At 43.1% G+C, this 22206-nt stretch overlaps 1 protein-coding gene across 1 annotated transcript in view; it reads right to left on the bottom strand.

The window, feature by feature from the left end:
* LOC126155207 (transcription factor GATA-5-like) overlaps positions 1–22197 on the bottom strand; it is a gene marked incomplete at its 3' end in the record, with an annotated part of 84026 nt that extends 61829 nt beyond the window's left edge. Inside the window, exons 1-3 of the mRNA XM_049916214.1 lie at positions 22081–22197; positions 19225–19397; positions 16160–16288 (exon numbers count right to left, since the gene is read on the bottom strand). Coding sequence (XP_049772171.1) covers positions 16160–16288; positions 19225–19397; positions 22081–22111 — 333 coding nt within the window. The remainder of the gene's footprint in view (positions 1–16159; positions 16289–19224; positions 19398–22080) is intronic.
* Between the last annotated feature and the right edge of the window lie 9 nt (positions 22198–22206).

Genomic DNA, 22206 nt, shown 5'->3' with positions numbered 1-22206 from the left:
TCAGAAGAAATAAGAGTTACTCACCAACTAGTAAACAAATACCACACGGAGTTCGTGGTGGCAGTTGTGGTTCTTAGTTTTCCACAGCGTCCATGGACACGTAAAGTAATGATTAAGGTGTAATGCTCCGTGGACAAGTACATTAGATATGTAGAACGAGCTCAGATTGGGAGAAGATGGAGTAGAAATTCAACCGTATCCTTTTGCAAATAGCCGGCCGAAGTGGCCGTGCGGTTAAAGGCGCTGCAGTCTGAAACCGCAAGACCGCTACGGTCGCAGGTTCGAATCCTGCCTCGGGCATGGATGTTTGTGATAGGGGACTAATGACCTCAGCAGTTGAGTCCCATAGTGCTCAGAGCCATTTTTGAACCTTTTGCAAATGAACCGTCTCGGGTCATTTTCTTAAGCAATTTAAGGAATCCATTAAAAATCTGTATTTTGAAGTACGGTCACTTGCCCTTTCATAAAACCATGTTCCACAGACCGTTGGTAGAGTCATCTGTATCAGTATGTACAACATCGCATGCTCGATCTCGTGCTCAGTGATTCCAGGGCGGCTGTAGCATCACCACGAAAACTTACATCCTGCCGCTTCACGATGGTTCTTTGTGTCTGAGCTGCAACTAAAGTACTCTGCAGTAGTTGCCAAGGGTGCCTTGTGATTGGTTCGTACAATAGTCTTCATAGTTAGGTTGTACATACTGGTTGATTTCTTAGTCCTAACGGAAGGATAATTAATTAGAACATTCTTGGTATTTCCACTTGGCAGCGACCTCGGTACGAGTAGACTTGAAATCTGATACAAAGCAAGAACTAGTGGGCCCCTACAATCACGACCGATACAATTTCTGCTCTACGCACTGAGCAAGTTGGCATATTTGATAAAGCGCTGGACTCACAATTGAGACGAGTGGGGTTCAAAACCAGATCGTCTATCTACATTCGACTTTTCTGTGGTATCCCTAAATCAATGACGGCGAAATGCCGTAATGGTTCCTTTGTAAAGGCGGTGCTGATTTCTTTCCCTGTCTTTGGCGTATCCGAGATAGTATACCTTCCCCGATGAACTCCATGTTGATTGTATGGCAGATCCTAACCTACCTTCCTTTCTTCCTTCACTTCTCTCTGTAGACTCCTTTGGACAGAAAACATGACTGCCATGGCGCATTGTGAAAGCACTTATACGCTTTTCAACGTGTTGTCTAATGCGATGCAGAGCGAAACCAATGGCATCTCCGGCGTCATTTAGTCATTTAGTGTATATGCGAAGTACGTGAATGTAGTGAGACCGAATTTCGATCACACTGCAATCTTTAGCGCCGGAGCGACGCAAGGTGAATACTTCTTAAAATATAATTAAGTACTTTTTATACATCATTACTTTGTGTCTCAATTGCAAAATGTTGAATGAGGTGGGATCGGCGCAACACGATCGAAAATACATTGTTGGGAGCGGACTATCGCCGTGCCGATGAGTGCGAAACCTTTGCCGACGCCCAGCGACCGCGAGAAGATACTGCCGAAAAGAGATGCACTAATTTAACTTACGTAATTTGCATTTTTTAGCTATATAATTTAATACGGATCACGAAAGCATCTCCTTCTAAATGTGAGTTTTTAAATTCTGCAAAAACTGAAAATGAATATTTTATTTGTGAAACGTGAGATGTTAGTAGTATGAAGAATTTATTCATCCAAATTCACAGTTTTTTCTTTGAGGTGCCTGAAGCGCAAAAAGTGAAACAATTATAACTTTATAAGTTACGGTATACGAAAGCGACAACCTGAAACTATTCGTTAGACCTAGTCGGCCGCATTTTATGGAAATATCTGAAGTGTATGGATATTTTGTTTATTGTTCAGATAACTGAACCTTTACAAGATGTAGCCTCATTAATCTTAAGCTAGCCAATGAAATTTCAGGCGCTCTTCCTATGTCTCCCTGTCTCCCGCTGCCCTATGCCATTCGAAGACTTAATAGTTTCTTCAGTTCTTTATTCCAACGGTCGTATGGTCTCCATGTGGTCTTCGTCTTTCTCTAGGACCCCATTCTAGCGCTCCCTTTGTAGACCTTCTGTCATTTCTTCGTGCTATACGTCCTACCCATTTTCATTTTAGAGCCAACACACTTTCCACAACATACTGAAGTCATGTTATTACTCTTATTTCTTCATTTCTTTTAGTCTTTCTTAGTTAGATCTAGGGTAACCTTTCCATAACTCTCTGAGCTCTTCGTAGTTTTCTTTTGAAAATCTCATTTCAAATCCAAATTATAAAGCTGAACGTTAGTTACACTGCTTGAAGACAATATTTTTACGGTTCCGTAGCTCGATCGGTAAAAGTGGAAACCTTACAGGATTACTTCGTTGACGGTCTGTCTGTCTAACTGTCTCTGAGTGTTATAAATCTTGTTTCTCAGGAACTTGTAGACGTATGAAGTTGAACTGTACATTGCATGCCTACGGTCTCTTGGCGGTGTAAAAAATTGAAGCTTCTATGTCAATACACCAAAGGATACGGCCGTTTATTCCAGATATTTTGATACTCGCAGACTCATTCCTCAAAACCAGGAGGGTACTTCCCGTTGGTCTACAATCATGAAATTTGCCAAATAGCAAGGTTTCGCAGTACAACTAAAGAAAACGATCCGTGTTCGTCTGTCACTTAAGATTCGATTTCATCATGAATGGTCACATGTATCAAGTTGAAATTTATGTAACATACTTAGGTCTACTGTCCCTTGGCGGAATAAAATACTTCAGCTTCTAAGTCACGGCTATTTATCTGAAATATTTTAATACTCGCAAACCCACTAATCAAAACTTATAGGAAACTTCCCATTGACCTAAAAACTTGGAAACAGCAATATTTCACAGTAAAAGTAAAGTAAAAAATAAAGAAATTGTTAATTTGTAATTATATCACACGAAAAAAATTTCTTTTATGATTTATCTGACTTTAAACATGAAATTAAAACATTCTCAAAAGTCTTGGAATTCCTGAGACTGATATCTTGTTAATATTAAGGACGATAAAAGATATCGACGAGATTCTCTTTTTCCGAGATGGATGATCTATCTATGTACATAATTAAGTTTGCACGGAACCCTTAGCGCGAGACCTATTCGCACCTGGTCATTTTTAAGTATCTTGCCTTGTTAGACTTTCCATAACCCCTCCGTCCTAGCTTGATTCGGCCGAAGATGTTCGATTTTAAGTTTCATTGGGTATCAACGAACTGTCCCAGGCATATAATTCGTTAACAGATGTTGTTTAATATCGTCTTTCCGTTTGTGATGCATAGCATTTGTTTTCGAATGATTTATCTCAGAACACAATTTTAACACAATTATCTGACCATTCCTTTTTAGATGATTGAAATTCTGTCGTCTGCAAGTAGACGGACATATAATTAAATATACCTACAACAAATATTACGTTCGCCGTACGACAGCAAGCGGTCACATGAAACGAGGCGAGCGCAGCATGACGAAAACTGAAAACTTCCTGAGGAGGTTGAGCCAGCAGCGCAACGGCTCGAGGTCGATGCATGTACATTTAAGAGAAGTGCTTGTTTGCAGCAAGTAAGTGCGCCGTGCTGAACCTCTACCGGTGACGTCACGCTTGTTGTCGCAGCGCACTATCGATCAGCGAGCGCTCGCGACGCAACGCTGGCCACGACGCTCAATTGTTTGCACCTCACGCGCTCCAGTTTCGCGTGTGGCTGGCTGCCTGGGAGCGGGAACAAAGGAAAGCCAGCTTCCAATAAACACCACGCCGGATTACGGCAGATCACCACGCAGCGTGAGTCACGGAATTGCGCAGTCACCCACACAATTTCCTAGAGCTATCGGCTTTTGACATCGGCATCCGAATGCTCGAAAATTGAAGCAGAGTCGTTCAAGGGTGACATGTGGCGACAGGGGGATACGAAGAAAGTGATTTTCTTACTTACGTTAGCAATAGGGCGAGACATTTTAGGTCGAATTAGCTTCGAGGTTCTACGCGTATTCTGGACTGTTCTGTGTAGATTTGGCGCTTTCACTTTCATCATCTACAAGTCTGTTTGTCTAGGCCTCTCAAAAGTCATAGTCTCCCTTCGTGAATGTACAAACAGAAGCGCTATGTGTCGTTGCATCCATGTGCTTTGTTTTTAGGGTTTTGGAAGCACTGAGAGATGGTTCAACTGGCACTGAGCACTACGGGACTTAACATCTGAGGTCATCAGTCCCCTAGAACTTAGAACTACTTAAACCTAACTAACCTAAGGACATCCCACACATCCATGTCAGAGGCAGAATTCGAACCTGCGACCGTAGCGGTCGCACGGTTCTAGACTAAAGCGCCTAGAACTGCTCGGCCACACAGGCCAGCGCACCGAGAGATTTGATAGATAGCTAACTAATATCACAATGACCCCTCTATTCGCAGACCTGATCTGCCGTACAGTACTTTAGGATGGGGGAAATTCTTCACTCCTTCGGCAGGTAAGCTGCCGGGTAAACTCCTTCGAATCTGTCTGTTAACATGCGACCGCTCTTTTGTGCAAGTTCCCCAGGCACAATGTTGTCAGTCATTTGTCTGCTGGGGAGAGCATGAACTAAAATTTCGTTTTCTTTTATAATACTTCGTATTTTATTGACGTCTTCTTTATCCTGTTCTTTAACCCGTATCTTCAAGGAGGCAGGCATGTTAATTATTCGGACTAGCAATGTTAGTGACTGAGGGCCGGATGCCCTTCCTACCTGCCCCCCCCCCCTACCCCCTCCCCTTCACAAGATGGAATTTGTGTACCCCAACTATCTGCGTCTAGTGTTCCACGTGAAAGTGTGCGAACGTGTTCTAAATGTTTGCGAATCGTCTAGCTAAGGCGGCATTTGGTACCAGCCCATTATTCACCTAGCGGTGGTGGGAAAACACCTTAAAACCACATCCAGGCTGGCCGGCGCGCTGGTCCTTGCCGTTAATCCGCCGGGTGGCTTCCGTCTAGAAGTGTAAAATTACAAAACGTTAAGTAGGAACAACAGAGGAATGAGGTCAAAGTTTTGGGTCAACAGAAACGCGTTTTGCATGAGCATTTCAAGGATTATGAGAAAATTTGTGAAATGCGGAAACAGTTCTTGTATCTCGTCATCGTGTTAGAGCTGTGGACACCATAATAAAATGGCAGTTATGTTAAAACCACTTAGAGGTAGAACCAAAACGTACTGTACCACATTCATTAGTAAATATATCAAAACGTAGGTCAGAAATTCATGATTACATACACAGAACACTTAAAGGAATTGTTATTTCCATTCTAGGGTGGTGTGCACCTAAAAGGCGGATAGTGGGGTACTGAGAGCAATGTAAAGCATCCAACAGCGGCGTTCTGCCATGTCTTACTGTAAGCTGCACTTTGAGCTGCGTGTAGTACATCAGCGTTGAATTCGTGTTAGTTTAAGTACAGTGAGAGTATTTAGCTACAGCTGTGTTTATGATGAGGGGCATAATACCAAAAAGACAAGTTGTACAGGGTGGTCAGAAACAGTCTGAAAAGGTTTTAGAAGAGTTGCAGGGTAGATTTTGCTGCGAAATTATTGTTGAGAAAAAAATTTGGTACGTTGCGTCTTTCTGAATTAATTAGCATTGAAGTTAGCCAATCAGAGTGTTGCGCGAGCAAATTCAAGCGACCCGCCAGAGACGGTGTCGCCAAACGCGTGTTGCGTTTGGTTTCCTCAAACGACACAAAAGTTGGATATTGGACGGTGGTAAGGATCAAACAAGAGGCAAAAGCTGAGCAGTTTCGTGCGTTATCCTTTACGCTAGAACAATTCGTATTAATTGTATCTTGTGTGCTGCTTCAGTTTGTGCGCGCAAAGGCATGATGGCAATGCCTATTAAATCGCAATCGGCGGACCGTGGCGAATTTTTTTCTTAACAATTTTTTCTCAGCACAGTCTACGCTGTGACACCCTACAAGCTACTCAGACTGCTTCTCACCACCCTGTAGGCCTATATTAACAAGTAACTTCGAGTGACACCGAGCATTTTCCCAGCTTACAGCCTTTCCTACGGAGATTAAGAATCAGGCAATGTGGTCTGGCGTGTATCTTAACGCAGCGTCGCCAGTCCCAAGCTTAGGCAACGGCTGGAGACGATGACGTCGGGCAGAGACGGAGAAGACACTGGCAAGTATTCTGCACTTGTCTCCGAGCAGAACGCATCACAAACCTGCCTCCTTGCTTACACACCACTTGAGTTTCAAGCAAATGAAAATTTATGAGCAAATGGAATTTTGATTAAAGTTTAGTTTTGCATTTCTCCATTCTCTTAAAGGGTCCTACTGTCACCTTCGCAAAAACTGCCTCGTCATATTAAATGCAGTGCAGCTATGGCTGAGCTCGATGATGAGCTTCTCATTGCACTATCGAGAAATTTAGCGCAACGGCTGAGGCACTGGAGCTGCTCTCGGGAGGGAGCGATCCTCATTTATGTTTCCCGTCACTCCCGTAAATCACTTGTCCCAAATGCCGAGATGTCTCCATTGAATAAATAACAAAAAACAAACCAACCGCTTTCTTCCCCGTCCTTATCGAATGTGCTTAGATGCAATGACTTCATCGGAGGGGGGAGGGGGGGGAGGAAGCGGAGAGCGTTAAACGCTAATCTCTATGTATTCTAATACAGAGGAACACTACAAGGAAGGATGCGCAGTGTTATCGGCACTCTTGGCTTGGGGACATTAAGGAAAAAGGAAAGCTCATTGTACATTTTCAGTTTAATTCAGCAGCTTCTTTGCACCGAGCAAGGTGGAGATTATGCTCCGTTCTGGACCTCATAGTTAAACCTTAATTTCATACCAGTTTCCTTCTTCTTCCGACGGGTAAGTGGAGTGAGTCAACTATCTGCAGCACTGTTGCTAGTATTATCGCTACAAACACTTCAATAAGAGCGACCCCTGCTAACGGAGAATTTTCTGCTCTCAGTTACGTGTCAAACGAAGACTGGGATTTCCACCAGTGAGATGCCGCTATCAGCTATTTGCAATAAAGTCTTTCTTTCGACAAAACACCCTTCTATAACACAGGTGATAGAAGTGCACAAAATAGTAGACGTCCGCTGCGCGGACGGGGAGGTGACATTAGAAATATGAAGCCTACCCACATACGAGTGTATTGCATGACTTTAAAACTACAGCTAATGAATCCTAAGACGATCGTATTAACTGGTTAACTGGATGGGACTAGTAATTCGACAAATATGGATGTTCAAAGTCAATGTTTTCTCAAAAGAGTACAAGAAAAGATACGTTTGAGTACAAAATGTATCAAACTACGCAAAAAAAGTCAGACAGTGGCCTTCAAAAAGGAAATGTCATAAAACGGAAGGTAATGTAGCAGGTAACGACATTTACTACGACACTGACAATGTAAAGTAGAGAACATGTGCCATGTGCAAATTATACATCAGTGTGTTGACAAACAGTTTGCCAATATCTTCTAGATATAAAATTTTCTGCTCTTTCTTCAGTATCTTCCCTGAAATAGTAAAGTCTTGGGAAGTAATTGCAGCTATGCTTTCACCCTGCTCCTTCATTCCCTTTGTTGTGTGATAGGAGTTGCTGGCAGTTACTGAAATCCTTTCAAGCATTTCAATGAATTTTTGATTCCTCATTTGCCTCTTTCTACATAAACTGAGTGGCACTGCATATAACCACTCGTGCCTCATTATAAAGAACTTTGCCTGCATCTAGGGAGCACGAAGACCACGCCGCCATTTTAAGAGTGGACTCCCCAGGACTCGGGACGATAACACATTCGTGCGCAAAGTAAAAGGTGAATGAAAATGTTACATTTTTGTCCCCAATAAAATATTGTGATATGGAAAAACTTCAGAATAAACACTTTTGCCACAAAAATACTACTTAAATGTATTGCGACTGGAAAAATGTGGGCGATATCATTTCTATTCAAGTAATTCCACACGTACTGCTTCGAGGGCTTAGTGGACAAACTGTTAAGTCCATCCGTAGAGTAGGAGACGAGTCCTCGACTTAGTGACTGGGCTGGTAAACAACTCTTTCACTCTCCAAAGCAGTCTAACAAATTAACCTATGCACAGCAACACACGCTGTTTTAAGGGATCAAACAATTCTTAATGGCTTAACCAGATGATACTCGTTTTATCACAGTGATCAGATACTGACACCCACGACCAAGCGGATACGCTGTATTAAGGTGGAAAACAACACATTTTTCGTAACTAATCCCGATTCAAATCTTATGAGCTTTCTTCCACTGATATAATTTCCTTCCATTAAATATAATTTTTGGTCAACAGTTCTCGTACTGACGTACGTAAAGGAATATTGCCTTTCCTACAAATATTTCTGTCCTTCTAAGTATTTTCGTTTCATTCTGCCGTAACGATTATTTTCGTTTTTCCATAACACTTACGTAGAAAGCTAATGTTTATTATTCAAATTAAATGAGGCGAAGAAATACATGTCTTTTTGGATTGTAAAACCAACAATATTCGTAAAATTTTTAGACAAGCAGTGGGATTGTGTGAAAAGCTGAATCGACAATTACTTCTGAAAATCATAGAAACCAGTTGGGGGAACAAAGCCAGAATAAACTGTCATACTTAACGGGTTGCTACGCTGAAACACGTTACATAGCATTTCCCGTGTACTCTTAGAGAGAATAGCAACTCAAGACTTTTCTGTCACACACTAAAGTTTGTGAAACTTGGAACAGTTAGAAAGACTGGCACGAATAAATACAAAGTAACAGACTGTAGAGGAGGGTCCAACAATAAGCGATTAGATTTCACAGAAATTGTGTATTTGTAACTTAGCAGGTCTTCTGCTGCGTGACAAGAAATACCAGTGCTACTGAGATGGAAACATAATGAGCGTTCGGGAAAAGTTAAATCATACGTCGGCACGGGGCGCGAACGCAGATACCTGCCGCTTGCGGCCATTTCGATTCCATTTGCGCTGATCTGGTGTCGCGCAGCGGCTGGAAGCTTCAGCTTGTCACCAGTTTTATAATGCAGGCTTTCACGGCCGGTATTTAGATCCCCTGTGATTTTATTTATAGGGAATTAGGCTATGTTGTAAAGACTGCGCCTGTACCTCATACGTCTAAGGATATCCCCAGCGTTATGGGAAGCAACGTTGAAAACATAGTTTGGACGACGGACCAATACCCACATAACTTAAGTCGTCGAGGCTGTCACCAGTTTCTCTTCCTTGGTTTACAAACTCCACACAAGCTCTTCCTGGATAGTGTGGAACTGCCACCGGTCGTAGAAAGAACAGGTATAATTCGACTTGAGCATAGATTCAGGAAAGTTACTGTCTCATTTTTTTGTTGAATGACATACAGGGTGATTCTGTGATAATGTACAAACTTTGAAAGATGATGGATTAGGACAAACGTATCAGTTTGACGTAAGGGACACTGCTCCGGAAACGACCGAGTCGAAAGTTATAAGCGAAAATCATTCTGATACCTCTGACAGTGGCATTCATCTACCAGCGCTGTTGTTGTTAGTATTGTAGGGTGGGCAACTTCCAGACGTGGTAGAAGGGACAGAAACAAGAAAATAATGTCCCTTCAATGTTGGCTCGAAAATGCATACCTTAAGAGCTATGAGCACATATTCATATTCGCTACTGTGACACACATCTCTTCTACTGGACAAGCGCCCAAAACTCTTAAAATATGCATTGTACAAATGTTCATATGTATGTGAAATCTTATGGGACTTAACTGCTAAGGTCATCAGTCCCTACGCTTACACACTACTTAACCTAAATTATCCTAAAGACACACACACACACCCATGCCCGAGGGAGGACTCGAACCTCCGCCGGGACCAGCAGCACAGTCCATGACTGCAGCGCCTTAGACCGCTCGTGCGTTGTACATCCCACATTGACTGAACACTTTTTTTCTTGTTTTGGTCCCTAGTAAAACCTATGAAAATATCTTAACCTGATTGTACAGTCTTAGCAAGAACAGCATTGAAACATGTATTCCACTGTCAGCGGTGTCAGAACAATTTTCGCTTACAGCTTTCGACCCGATCGTTTCCGGACACAAGTCCCTTACTTTGTATTGATTCACTTGTCCTTTTCCATCATCCCTGAAAGTCTGTAACATCAACACGAAATCAACCTGCATGTGCTGCAGTGAACATTTGTAACAAGACAAATATCTGTACAAGATCGGAGCACAAACTGGTATCCCTCTTTCATGATTTGTACATTTCTGTTCCGTAATGGTAGCCAGTGTACAAAATACGCTGAAGGTGTATGAAGAAGACTTCAGTGAATTTAAAATCTTCCAAATATTGGAGCACTGAACTGTACTTAATCACAACAAGGCATTACAAATACGTACGATTTTTGACAACGTCTATTTTATAGGCTTTTAAGTGACAGTTCAGTGAAGATATTGATGTGTGCCTTTGATGGAAACCTCTAGGAGAATAAAAATGTTTGATAGTATTTTATCTAGTAAATTTGTCTGTACATTAACGAATTTGCATGAAAACGTAATTACAAAAGTAAATGACAAATACAACATATAAACACAATTTATGGAGCTATTGTCGGTCTATGTGTTTATATATGCTGTGCTAAAAAGGGAATGAATCGATTTCGCTGGAGTTTTCAATGCTGTACGCATTAAGTGGGAACAATGAGTCAAAGGGAACACGGATTGCCCTATATTTGAGACTCATACGGTCTAGACCGAATGTTAATTTTCTATCGAAATTAAAAGATGGTCTATCATGCATTACAAATTATGCTCGCGTATTATGATATTTCTGGAGACCGCAAATCTCCTCTGCATGAACCAACATAATTTCCGAAAACAACGATCATGTGAAACACAGCTCGCTCTGTTCGTTCACGAGAAACAGTAAGCAGTTCACATAGGTGCCCAGGTAGATGTTGTGTTCCCTGGCTTACGGTTCCGCACAGCCGCTTAATGAACAAAATACGAGCGTATGGAATATCGGACAAATTGTGTGACTGGACTGAAGAGTTTCTGCCAAACAGACCATCGCATGTCAATGTGAACGGAGAGAAGCCTTCATATGTAAAACTAATCTCGGGAGTGCCCCAGGGGGTTGTTACAGGAACACTGCTTTTCAATAGATATATTAATGACATAGTAAATATTTTGGAAATTAACGAGGTTTCTCGCAGATGATGCTGTTGTAAACAGAGAAGTCGCGATGCTAGAATATTGTAGCGAAATGCAGGGAGACCTGCAGAGAATAGACACTTGGTTCAAGGAGTGGCAATTGACCCTCCATCAACATAATCAAAAGTAACGTATTGCGTATGTATAGACAGAAAAATCGTTTACTGTATGATTACACAACTGTACAACTGCAGAACTATCGCTGGAAACAGATCCACAAAATATCTAGGAGTGCGGGTACGGAGAGATTTGAAATGGAACGGCCATGTAGAATTAACCGCAGGTAAGCTGCTGCCAGACTGAGATTCACTGGAAGAATCCTAAGTGTATGTCTACAATGCCTTTGGTTCATAGGACCAGGAATCGTAGCAAAGTAAATGAATCAGAGTCTGTGTCCGTATGGGTCAAAGGTGCACTGAATTGTGCCAAGATGAAAGTTGCTGGTGATGTGACACATTGCTATAGAAACGGAAATAAAGCACCTGTCCTTTCCTTGAGAACAAATGAAATACCTTCAACACTCCCGTTCGACCAATATTTGAATATTGCTCGTTAGTATGGGATCCGTATCAGATGGGACAAATATAGGAAATAGAGAAGATCCAAAGAAGGGCAGCACGTTTCGTTACAGGTTCATTTAGAAAGCGCGAAAGCGTCACAGAGGTGATCAACCAACACCTGTGGCAGACGCTGCAAGGATGGCGTTTGCATAACGGTATGGTCTATTATTAAAGTTCCGAGAGCGTGCGTTCCTGGAAGAGTCAATAAATATATAACTTCCTCCCAACTATATCTCGCGAAAAGACGATCAAGATAAAATCAGAGAGATTCAGGCCACGCGGAGGATTACCAGCACTCGTTCTTTCCGCGAATCATACACGACTGGAACAGGAAAAGGGGGAAGTGATACTACTACACAAAGTACCTTCTGACGCACACCGTAAGGTGGCATGCGCAGTGTAGATGTAGAAGTAAGAAACTGTGGCACATCGAAGCTTACTATTTTTAGGCCAAGAATAATGCGCCAACCCTTTACATAATAATATTTATTTACTACAAATTTATTTGCTACAAATGGCAAGATTACGCCTTCCTCACCCTCTCTGGCACCTAACCAGACTTTCTCAACGAGTATGCATCACAATTTGTGTGACACATGAGTAAGATATAATATTAATAATAATAACAATAATATGAATAGAATCGAATACTTGGAATTTGGGAAACGTTAGTCTTATGAACATTAAGTAATTTCCTCATTACAGTGTTGTCGAATGTGAGCAGTCACATCTAACAGGAACGACTGACAACATACAGAAGGAATGTAAGAGGAGAAGTTGACTGGTTAGAGGAAGAGCGAGAAATAATAAGGTCAGATTAAGAGTTGAGATAAAAGGAAGAAAACAGAAATAGAAAGGGATGAGAAAATAATAGAAAGAGGCGGTGAGCCGGTAGCAAAAGATAAATTATTTATCTCCTCTTCAATACAGAATGGTTTTGGATTAGCGCAGGTAACGTCACCATTTGTTCCATTACGTATACGCGCTGCATTTTTTCGACACGCCACGCAAATGAATGTGAACCATTTATTTAGAGAACATCGTCGGTTATGTGGTCTCATTCCTTTTGGACACAAAAACTTATTTCTGTTGCTCCCTTTACAACGCCTTTCTCCTTACTTGAGTAATTAAGGATTCTTAATTTTGGGTAATGATGGAATTGATCGAATTGGCTTGTAGAAAGGAATTCTGAGTCATGTTGATTTGCAGATTTCTCATGATTCATAGATACTAACTGTCCCCGTCGCCACTGTTTAGATGAGAAGTATAAAATAATTTGGTTTTGGGTTTGGTATCTCGTGACTGGATTTAGATTTGCTCTTGTTTTGAAACAGAATTTTGTAGGAAAATGTGGCATCTTTCGTATTATTTGACCGTCTGTAAAAAAAGATAATGGCGATTTGATCTCACGAATCGGAGGACGTGTAGTTAAAGTCTCATTCTCAGTACTGATTCTACGCCGTGGGGAGGTAACGAAGAACGGAAATGCGATTCGCGGCTGATCGCGAGCGATGCTCTTAAGTCTCTCGCTCCATAAATGGCCACGACACGTGACGCGCAAACAACCACTCATCGCCTGCGTCATACGGAAACGTCGACGCAGCTTGAGGAGAGCTTAAGTGAGAATGGTGATTAATGCGCTGTCGTCAGAGTTCTTGACGACGAAGATCGACTTAGGCATTTGTTTCGACCGCCCAGGAGGCATCGTCGTCTCGATAACGACTTCCTGATTTTTGAGTGGGAAAGAGGTTGTGATAAATTGCCAATATAGACTGAGGAACAGCGCGCACTTCGATGAAGTTTTGAACGACTTCGTGACTGAATTTATTCAGTTTCGTAGTTTTTCCATTTTATAGACACATGCATGCATGGAAACTTCTTGGTGAAATTCGTGAAAGAGATGCACAGTACCTCGACAGCACTCTGAGCGCTCTATTTATACACCACCATCACTCTCTCGTCAGAATTACGATTTAATTTTTAATCCGGTCTTCCAAATGGATAAACAATATCCAGCTAAAAGTTGCTGATCTACAGTGGAATTACATGGGGAGAAGAGGGAGGGACTGAGTGGTGCGCATGAGCACTGGAATCCACACTTTTATGCTACGAAATTATCTTATCCTCAGCAACCTGTCGTTGTTTCAGCGCATTCTGCTTTCAGCAAGCGACACTTTTGCCAAGAAAAGCAATAAGGCAGAGAACCGTGGGCCGAGTCGTCTGTGTCACTTCTGACACTACACGTTGCTCTTACAATCAATTCTTCATCATTACAGGACATTGCTTCAAAGAGGATTCATATAGAAACTTCGCAATAACACTCGTTTATATAGAGTATACTATCGTAATCGAAGTATGTATGAATGTAAACTGCACTTGAAGAACGTCGCATCCGTCGCTTGTAGTAGAATCATACAAAATATGATGGCTGACATCCATCATTTTGATTTGCAGCTCCTTGTGTTGGCCGTATTCGCAGTTAAAATTGTTGGATGTGAGGTCCGCCAGTTAAGCAAAACACCGTTTTTTCTCAGTACCCAAACATGTTTCAGCACCACTGTGCCATCATCAGTGGGTTTTCGTTTTTATTTATTCTGTAATGTGAACATTTTTGTTAAATGATCATAAAATTATGTGCATCCTTTAGTTCAAACAATAGATCTGTGGTATCGATAGCTACGATGCCACAACGTAGGTGCGATCTGGTAGTTTCGGACTACGACACCGACACCGTCGACAGCGCCCTCTAGCAGGCGCTGTGCAGCTCTACGAGCGCCACTCCAGATTCTGCCCATTTGATGCCGAGCAGACGACCAAGCAACATTGTTTCTATTTCATAGTGGTCTAGCCCCTACAGATTTTGCCTGTGTAACTTCTGTGAGATTGAGACATCCGGCTTCGCACCTACGTGCTCCTCAGTTCAAAGTTATTTATTCGTCTTCTTGCTAAGGTAAAAGTGATTTAACTTCACACTGCAGTCCCGAGTGTTCTACCTCACCTGCTTCTTCTAGCTTTCTACATTCGGCTTACCCTTCAGTTTACAGGAGCAGACCCACGCGCCGCCTTCCAAGCGGGATACAAAAGATCATTTATTTTTGTAAATAGCTTTACATTTGTTGTGCATGAATTTTCTGGATAACTTGTGTGTTAATTACTACAGGTAGCTTGACTTCTTCAACCAAACGATGTTGATGAGGAAGTTTATTGCTGGAGTTAACCTATCTTCTAGAATGTAATTAAGGTTGTCGCGATGTATTCGCGCCTATATTCGTTCTTACTTACGCTTTCGTGTGGCAAGCACTTCCACTCTCCGCATCATGCTGCGGTGTTGTGATGTACACGTAACAGTAACAAGTATTTCCCACAAATAGCGTGGTAAAACACTTTTCACTTCACCAAAACTCAGTGTGATTGTGGTTTGTTGTGTGTCCCAGCCCAGTCAGTGTTCATTTGTTCACCAGAGAGTTCGGCGCCAAATGAATTTTGTTTGCACTTTATCTTTGTGTGTGTGTGTGTGTGTGTGTGTGTGTGTGTGTATGTGTGTGTGTGTTTTGCCGGTCGGGGTGGCCGAACGGTTCTAGGCGCTACAGTCTGGCACCGCACGACCGCTGCGGTCGCAGGTTCGAATCCTGCCTCGGGCATGGATGTGTGTGATGTCCTTAGGTTAGTTAGGTTTAAGTAGTTCTAAGTTCTATGGGACTGATGGCCTCAGCAGTTAAGTCCCATCGTGCTCAGAGCCATTTCAACCGTTTTTGTGTGTGTTTTCTGTGCGCTTCTTAGCTGTGTGTGTTGTCTTTTATATGGTATTCCTTTTGTGTGTGTATGTGTGTAGACTTTATCTCTATGTGCTGTTTTTATTTGTAAAGTTCCTTTAATGTGTTGAACAGTGTGCCCTTGAGGAGTGTAGTGCATTCGTTTAAGACCTGTTTTCCTTTTGCTATTACCTTCTGTATATGGAAGTTTTCCTCAAAGGTGAGTTTTCTGTATAGGTTGTGTCTGGGTTTTAGTATTCTTAGGTCTTTTTCTATTGTGGCTGGGTGGTGATTGCGGGCTCTGACTGTACTCCAGAGCAAATCGAGACTTGTTTCCCAGATACATGTAACAGATAACTGGCAAAGAGAGTGCTTAATTCAACAGTAACCTCGGCCTCACAAAATTAAATAGAATCCAACTTGAAAAGATCTGAACTACAGAAATGACGAAACTGCAAAACAGAATAGTCAGTTGTAGGGAGTTTAGGGTGTTGTGGATCTACAGAAAATAAGGATGGCCAATAAGCGGGAAACACCTTAAGGCACGAAAGAAAATCAGAAAGAGCGTCATTTAGGAATCATTTATAGACGCTGAATTTCGACTAGCGAAGCCAGAGGTGGCACGCGCTGCGGTACTCACGTTGTGCAGCTTGAAGTAGAGGCCGCAGGCGTTGCAGACGGGCTCCCCGTTGTTGTTGCGCCGCCACAGCGTGGTCGTCGTGGTGTTGCAGTTGGCGCACGATACGCCGCATCGCCGGTTGCCGGGTTGCTGCGGCACACCAAATACACACTCACGCACTGTCAGGCACGGCGTCGGTAACGAGCATAAATGTAAAAGCAGCCACTGCCGAGACGACACGAATACTACACACGCTGAGGCAAAACATTATGATCTGTGCTCACTACGAAACTGAATGTCGCGTAGTGTCGTTATGGGTACCTTACGTGGTAAGAAAAGTCAATGGAGCAGACACGAATTGAGAATCATTCTAGGGACGATGCGAGCTGCGAAAGGGGAAATCCGCTCAGGTAAGCGACTTTGACAAAGGGCAGATTGTTATGGCCCTGCTCCTAGGAACGAGCGTATCTGAAACGGTGGAGCTGGTCGGCTGTTAGTATTATACTGTCGTGAGCGTCTATGGAAAGTGGGTTGAAGGACGGTGAAAAGGCGAAAACAACGGTCGTGTGAAACCTTGCTCGCTCCGTTCGTCCGCGAGACCCAGAAAGCAGTAGATACAAGCGCTGAGGCAGATGCCGTGTCCCTTGACTTCCGGAAGGCATTCGATAGTTTCGAGTAGGCAAGGAGTTGGACGTCCACGCCTCATCACAGAAAATGGAAGTCGGAGGCTTGCCTACTCTGTATTGCAGGATAGGCCTCCACCTGTGACAGATCTGATAATAGAGTATAATGTTCAGCGTTCTCTGTTGAACATTATGCTGGAGAACAGTCCACACTAAGGAAGCCCCACTTTAGAAGCGTGCTGAATTAATGTGAGAAGGTTTCAAATTATCAAAATACCTGATTATTCTCTTTGGTTATTTTCGCAGTGGGAGTTCTGGAACACACTTCGAAGCAGTTTGAGCAACTATTCTCTGACCTGTCATCTCTATCCCACCAGACTGTTCAGTGCAACAATGGGTAGCGTTGACAGCAAATGACGAGTATGACGGTTAGAGACAATCGTCACACAGAATTTTGACATTTTGGCAAGAGAGCTACAACGGAATCCACCCTGCAAGAACGCCAGAGTTTCAAATGGAAATAACAACTGCTAACAGCGATGACACTCCCAGAGCAGAGGAAAGAGCGTAAGTGTTCATCACTAGTATACGGGTGACAAGGTCCTCAGCTGGTTGCAAGAAATATAAAAGAATCTGGTGAAGAAAACGCAGGAGAAGAAGCTCCTATGTCTTGTAAATAATAACTCGTTCCTCGAAACATTATACTCGTACGCACGAGGGGCCTTCAATAAGTAAGTTTTTCCTGAAAGCAGCTTGGTTTTCTTGATGATTCCAATATTCCTTGCTGTTCCCCACTCTTTTGCCTTCAAAACCATGTTTTTCAACATAAGCGTCGGTCAATGCGATGGCCTTACGCTGCCTTACTTGGAGAGCCTATATGCGCGCACAGTACCACTCTACCATTCGAATTCGGATTAAACGTGTTGCTGCAGCAATAAAGTCCCCATCATCCACGTAATTTTTCCCGGGGAGCTCATCCTTTATTGGGCCAGACAGGTGGCAGTCGAGAGGTGCGAGATCCGGGCTGTAGGGTGCATGAGGAACAACATCCCGATAGAGTTTTGTGAGCTCTTCTCGGGTGCTCAGACTTGTGTGAGGCCTTGGGTTGGAGATGGAGACTTTCGTTGCATTTTTGACGTAACGAACACTCTCAAGTCGTTTCTTCATTTTCTTGAGGATAGCAGTATACACTTCAGAGCTGACCTTTACACCATGCTGGAGGACATCAGATTAACCCCTTCAGAGTCTCAAAAGACGGTCACCATGACTTTACTTGCTGAAGGTGCGGCTTTGAACTTCCTCTTTCGAGGACGCCTCTCCATGGACTGCCGCTTTTGTTTCCGGTTAGAAGTGTTGAACCCATTTTGCATCGCCTGTTAGACGGCGGCGAACACGTCCGACACACACCTCTGAGTACTCCGGCAGGTGGACCAGTGTGTCATCATTACTAACAGAGACTCCAGTTGAGCAGAGAGGGTTTGATTGTGATCCGTTGATCACGTAGAATGAGAGTGTCCTCACTTGCCAACGTTGTAGGAATGACAACTGAATGGGGCCGGCGAGCATGAGGGAGATCAGACAGATTAGCGCGACCCTTTTGCTATGATGACAGATGTCTCTCCCAAAGACTTACCATACTTTTGCTCACAGCTAGGTCGGTGTAGACATTCTGCAAGTTCCTATGAATATCTGCAGTGCTCTGGTTTTCGGCCAAAAGAAACTCAATGACGGCTCTCTGCTTAGGATGCGCCTCCGTTACAGATACCATTTTGAAGGCTACGCGTAGCACCGCCACCAATCGGAGCTTCTTGAAACTAAAGGGACTGAAGCAGGAATGTTCCACGATGCCACATCACAAATTCCGCTTTTTTCAACAGAAATTGGCAGAAAAAATGTATTGCATTACTTATTGGACGCCCCTCTTAGTTTAGTAAAGAGTTCGTGAACCTCAATTCCTTTGAACGCCACAATGTTTATCCGGGCACCGACGCATTGCAAGTGATTTGGAGTTGCCGCTCTTCTATCTGTTACCCTGACCACCAAGCATGTCATAAAAAGAATTTACAGTTTAACTGTATCTCGTATGCCGCGTATTTTCAAATGTGGAAGCCAAGTTCTGTGACGGAAAATAATCCTATGGCAGATTGGGTGCTAGGTCATGAATCTTTGTCCTTGTAGTCTCGACACTGACTCACTTAGCCACCCAGCCACACTACAAGTATTTACGAATATGTGCTCACAGGCATGTCAGTAGCTGGGACTTGTTCCTCTTTACGGTTAGATGCCTACAAAACAGAACTGTATCATAATGGAGTCTTCTGTACATGTTGTGATGTACTCCTGAGTTATGCATTGACAGACAGAATGTGTATCTCTTTTAGAAGGACAGTAATTAATCGTGATACATCTTTTGCTGTTATTGGCTCAGGAGTGAGTGGCATTCGTAACTTGGAGGTAACGTACCGAGCTGCTTTTCTTCTGCTGGGAGCGCACGGGCGGCCGGTTGACGCCGTTGATCTTCTGGTAGAGGCCGCACGCGTTGCAGAGGTAGTGGCCCGTGCCGTCGCGCCGCCACAGCGGCGTCACGCTCGAGCCGCAGTTGACGCACTCCTTGATGTCGCCCGCCGACGCCAGCCCTGCGACAACACCCGCTCTTACCGGCCTGACACCGAGGCTCGTGCAGAGCCGCGCTACACTCACTCACCAGTCCAGTAAAGGCACTCACAAAGTGATTTCTTTGCAGAAACATAATTAGGTATATGCACTCGCATCCTCCCTAATTGAACAGAAAGAAGACGAAGTAAATTCCAGAATTCGAATCGAATTGCTGCCAACATAACGTAGAAGTAAATATCCTCGGAGTAGTGAAGCAACTTAAAACACTTAATAAAATCAAGTCTTCTGGTCCAGACCGTATACCAATTAGGTTCCTTTCGGGGTATGCTGATGTATTAGCTCCATACTTAACAATGATATACAACCATTCGCTCGACGAAAGATCCGTACCCAAAGACTGAAAAGTTGCACAGGTCACACCAATATTCAAGAAAGATAGTAGGAGTAATACACTAAATTACAGGCCCATACCGTTAACGTCGATATGCAGCAGGATTTTAGAACATATATTGTGTTCGAACATTATGAATTACCTCGAAGGAAACGGTCTATTGACACACAGTCAACATGGGTTTAGAAAGCAACGTTCCTGTGAAACACAACTAGCTCTTTATTCACATGAAGTGTTGAGTGCTAACGACAAGAGATTTCAGTTCGATTCCGTATTTCTGGATTTCCGGAAGGCTTTTGACACTGCACCACACAAGCGGCCCGTAGTGAAATTGCGTGCTTATGGAATATCGTCTCAGTTATCTGACTGGATTTGTGATATCCTGTCAGAGAGGTCACAGTTCGTAGTAACTGACGGAAAGTCATCGAGTAAAACAAAAGTGATTTCTGGCGTTTCCCAAGGTAGTGTTGTAGGCTCTTTGCTGTTCCTTATCTATATAGACGATTTTGGAGACAATCTGAGCAGCCGTCTTCGGTTGTTTGCAGATGACGCTGTCGTTTATCGACTAATAAAGTCATCAGAAGATCAAAACAAACTGCAAATCGATTTAGAGAAGATATCTGAATGGTGCAAAAATGACAATTGACCCTAAATAACGAAAAGTGTGAGGTCATGCACATAAATGCTAAAAGAAACTTGTTAAACTTCGGTTACACGATAAATCAGTCTAATCTAAAGGCCGTACATTCAAATAAATACCTTGGTATCACGATTACGAACAACTGAAATTGGAAGGAACATATAGAAAATGTTGTGGGGAAGGCTAACCAAAGACTGCGTTTTATTGGCAGAACACTTGCAAAACGTAACAGATCTACTAAGGAGACTGCCTACACTACGCTTGTCCGTCCTCTTTTAGGATACTGCTGCGCGGTGTGGGATCCTTACCAGATAGGACTGACGCAGTACATCGAAAAAGTTCTAAGAAAGGCAGCACGTTGTGTATTATCGCGAAGTGTGGGAGAGAGTGTCACAGAAATGATACAGGATTTGGGCTGGACGTCATTAAAAGAAAGACGTTTTTCGTCGCGACGGAATCTTCTCACGAAATTCCAATCACCAACTTTCACCTCCGAATGCGAAAATATTTTGTTGGGACCGACCTACATAGGGACGAACGATCAACACGATAAAATAAGGGAGCTTGTACGGAAAGATATAGATGTTCATTCTTTCCGCGCGCTATACGAGATTGGAATAATAGAGAAATGTGAAGGTGGTTCGATGAACCCTCTGCCAGGCACTTGAATGTGGTCTGCAGAGTATCCATGTAGATGTAGATGTAGAAGGTCAAACGCTTCGTCGACGTGGGATATATTGGGGCATACATCAATTAAAGTATAAGAAAGGGAGCAGTCACAGCATTTTAGAAAAATCACCTGGTCAACGGGCAACCGCGTGCCTGTGTAGTGTGGGGCTTTAATACCAGATTCAGAACGCGGCAGAAGCTGTCTACTGTGTCGTGTGTCGCCGCAAGACTATTAGGCATGAGAGAGGAGAAGTCAAGAATTGGGTGTCACAGTGGCAAGAGCTCCGTACGCAATATTTCGTGTGAAATAGTCGGCCGTAACGTTGTAACGTTATTTAAGCAACTAAACGACTGATGGGAGTACTGAGACTAATACACTGAATTAATAAGAAGTGATACTGGATCTGTAAAAGTCTGTGTGGCATCAGACGGTCGCGGGCAGTAGTCTCGTCCAAACTAATCGAAATTTTAGTAGAGTCACTGTGTACTCAAGTGTTAACCAAAGTTTTTAGACAGTGCAGTTAGGCATTGGGTATCATAAGGCCGTATCCTCTGTATAAATGAAGGTAGAACTTTGGATGCATTTTTAAGTTACTCGTAAGACTATTTATTTTCGAAATGTGCATCCAAATTTAGAAGGACATTTCTTTTAAATGAAAACACATGCAATCTCGGGTTTTTTACAGTTACATTTGTGGACAGTAAAATTCCTGAAATAGTCTGGCCTGCACCTTTCGAAAGAAATAGAACGTCGATTAACTCCAGATCCGAAGCTTGGTTTGGTTCTTGAGGAAGCATGATCTGCTGTTTTTCGACAGACGTTTACAAACCTCATTAAAAAGTCCCCAGTAGAGCTGGGGCACCCCATATTAACGTCCGCTGAAACCCCATATTAGTGTCGACTGATAGATGTCCGGATATTTTTGTTCAGGAAAGTATTTTGGCATTCGATCAAGTTCAAAGGCCTGGGCCGAAGTAAGTATAAAGAGGAACGTGCGGGTACCTTGGTCGATGCTGGCATCGCCGATGTCCATGAAGGCGAGCGTGGTGGCGGTGGAGCCGGCGCCGCCGTTAGGCGTGTAGGGCACGTAGTTGAGCTGGACGCCGGCGTCGGCGGCGCCGTAGGCGG

Source organism: Schistocerca cancellata, chromosome 2, assembly GCF_023864275.1.
Source record: "Schistocerca cancellata isolate TAMUIC-IGC-003103 chromosome 2, iqSchCanc2.1, whole genome shotgun sequence".
NCBI classification, from domain to species: Eukaryota; Metazoa; Arthropoda; class Insecta; order Orthoptera; family Acrididae; genus Schistocerca; species Schistocerca cancellata.
This window is presented reverse-complemented; position numbering and strand designations above follow the sequence as displayed.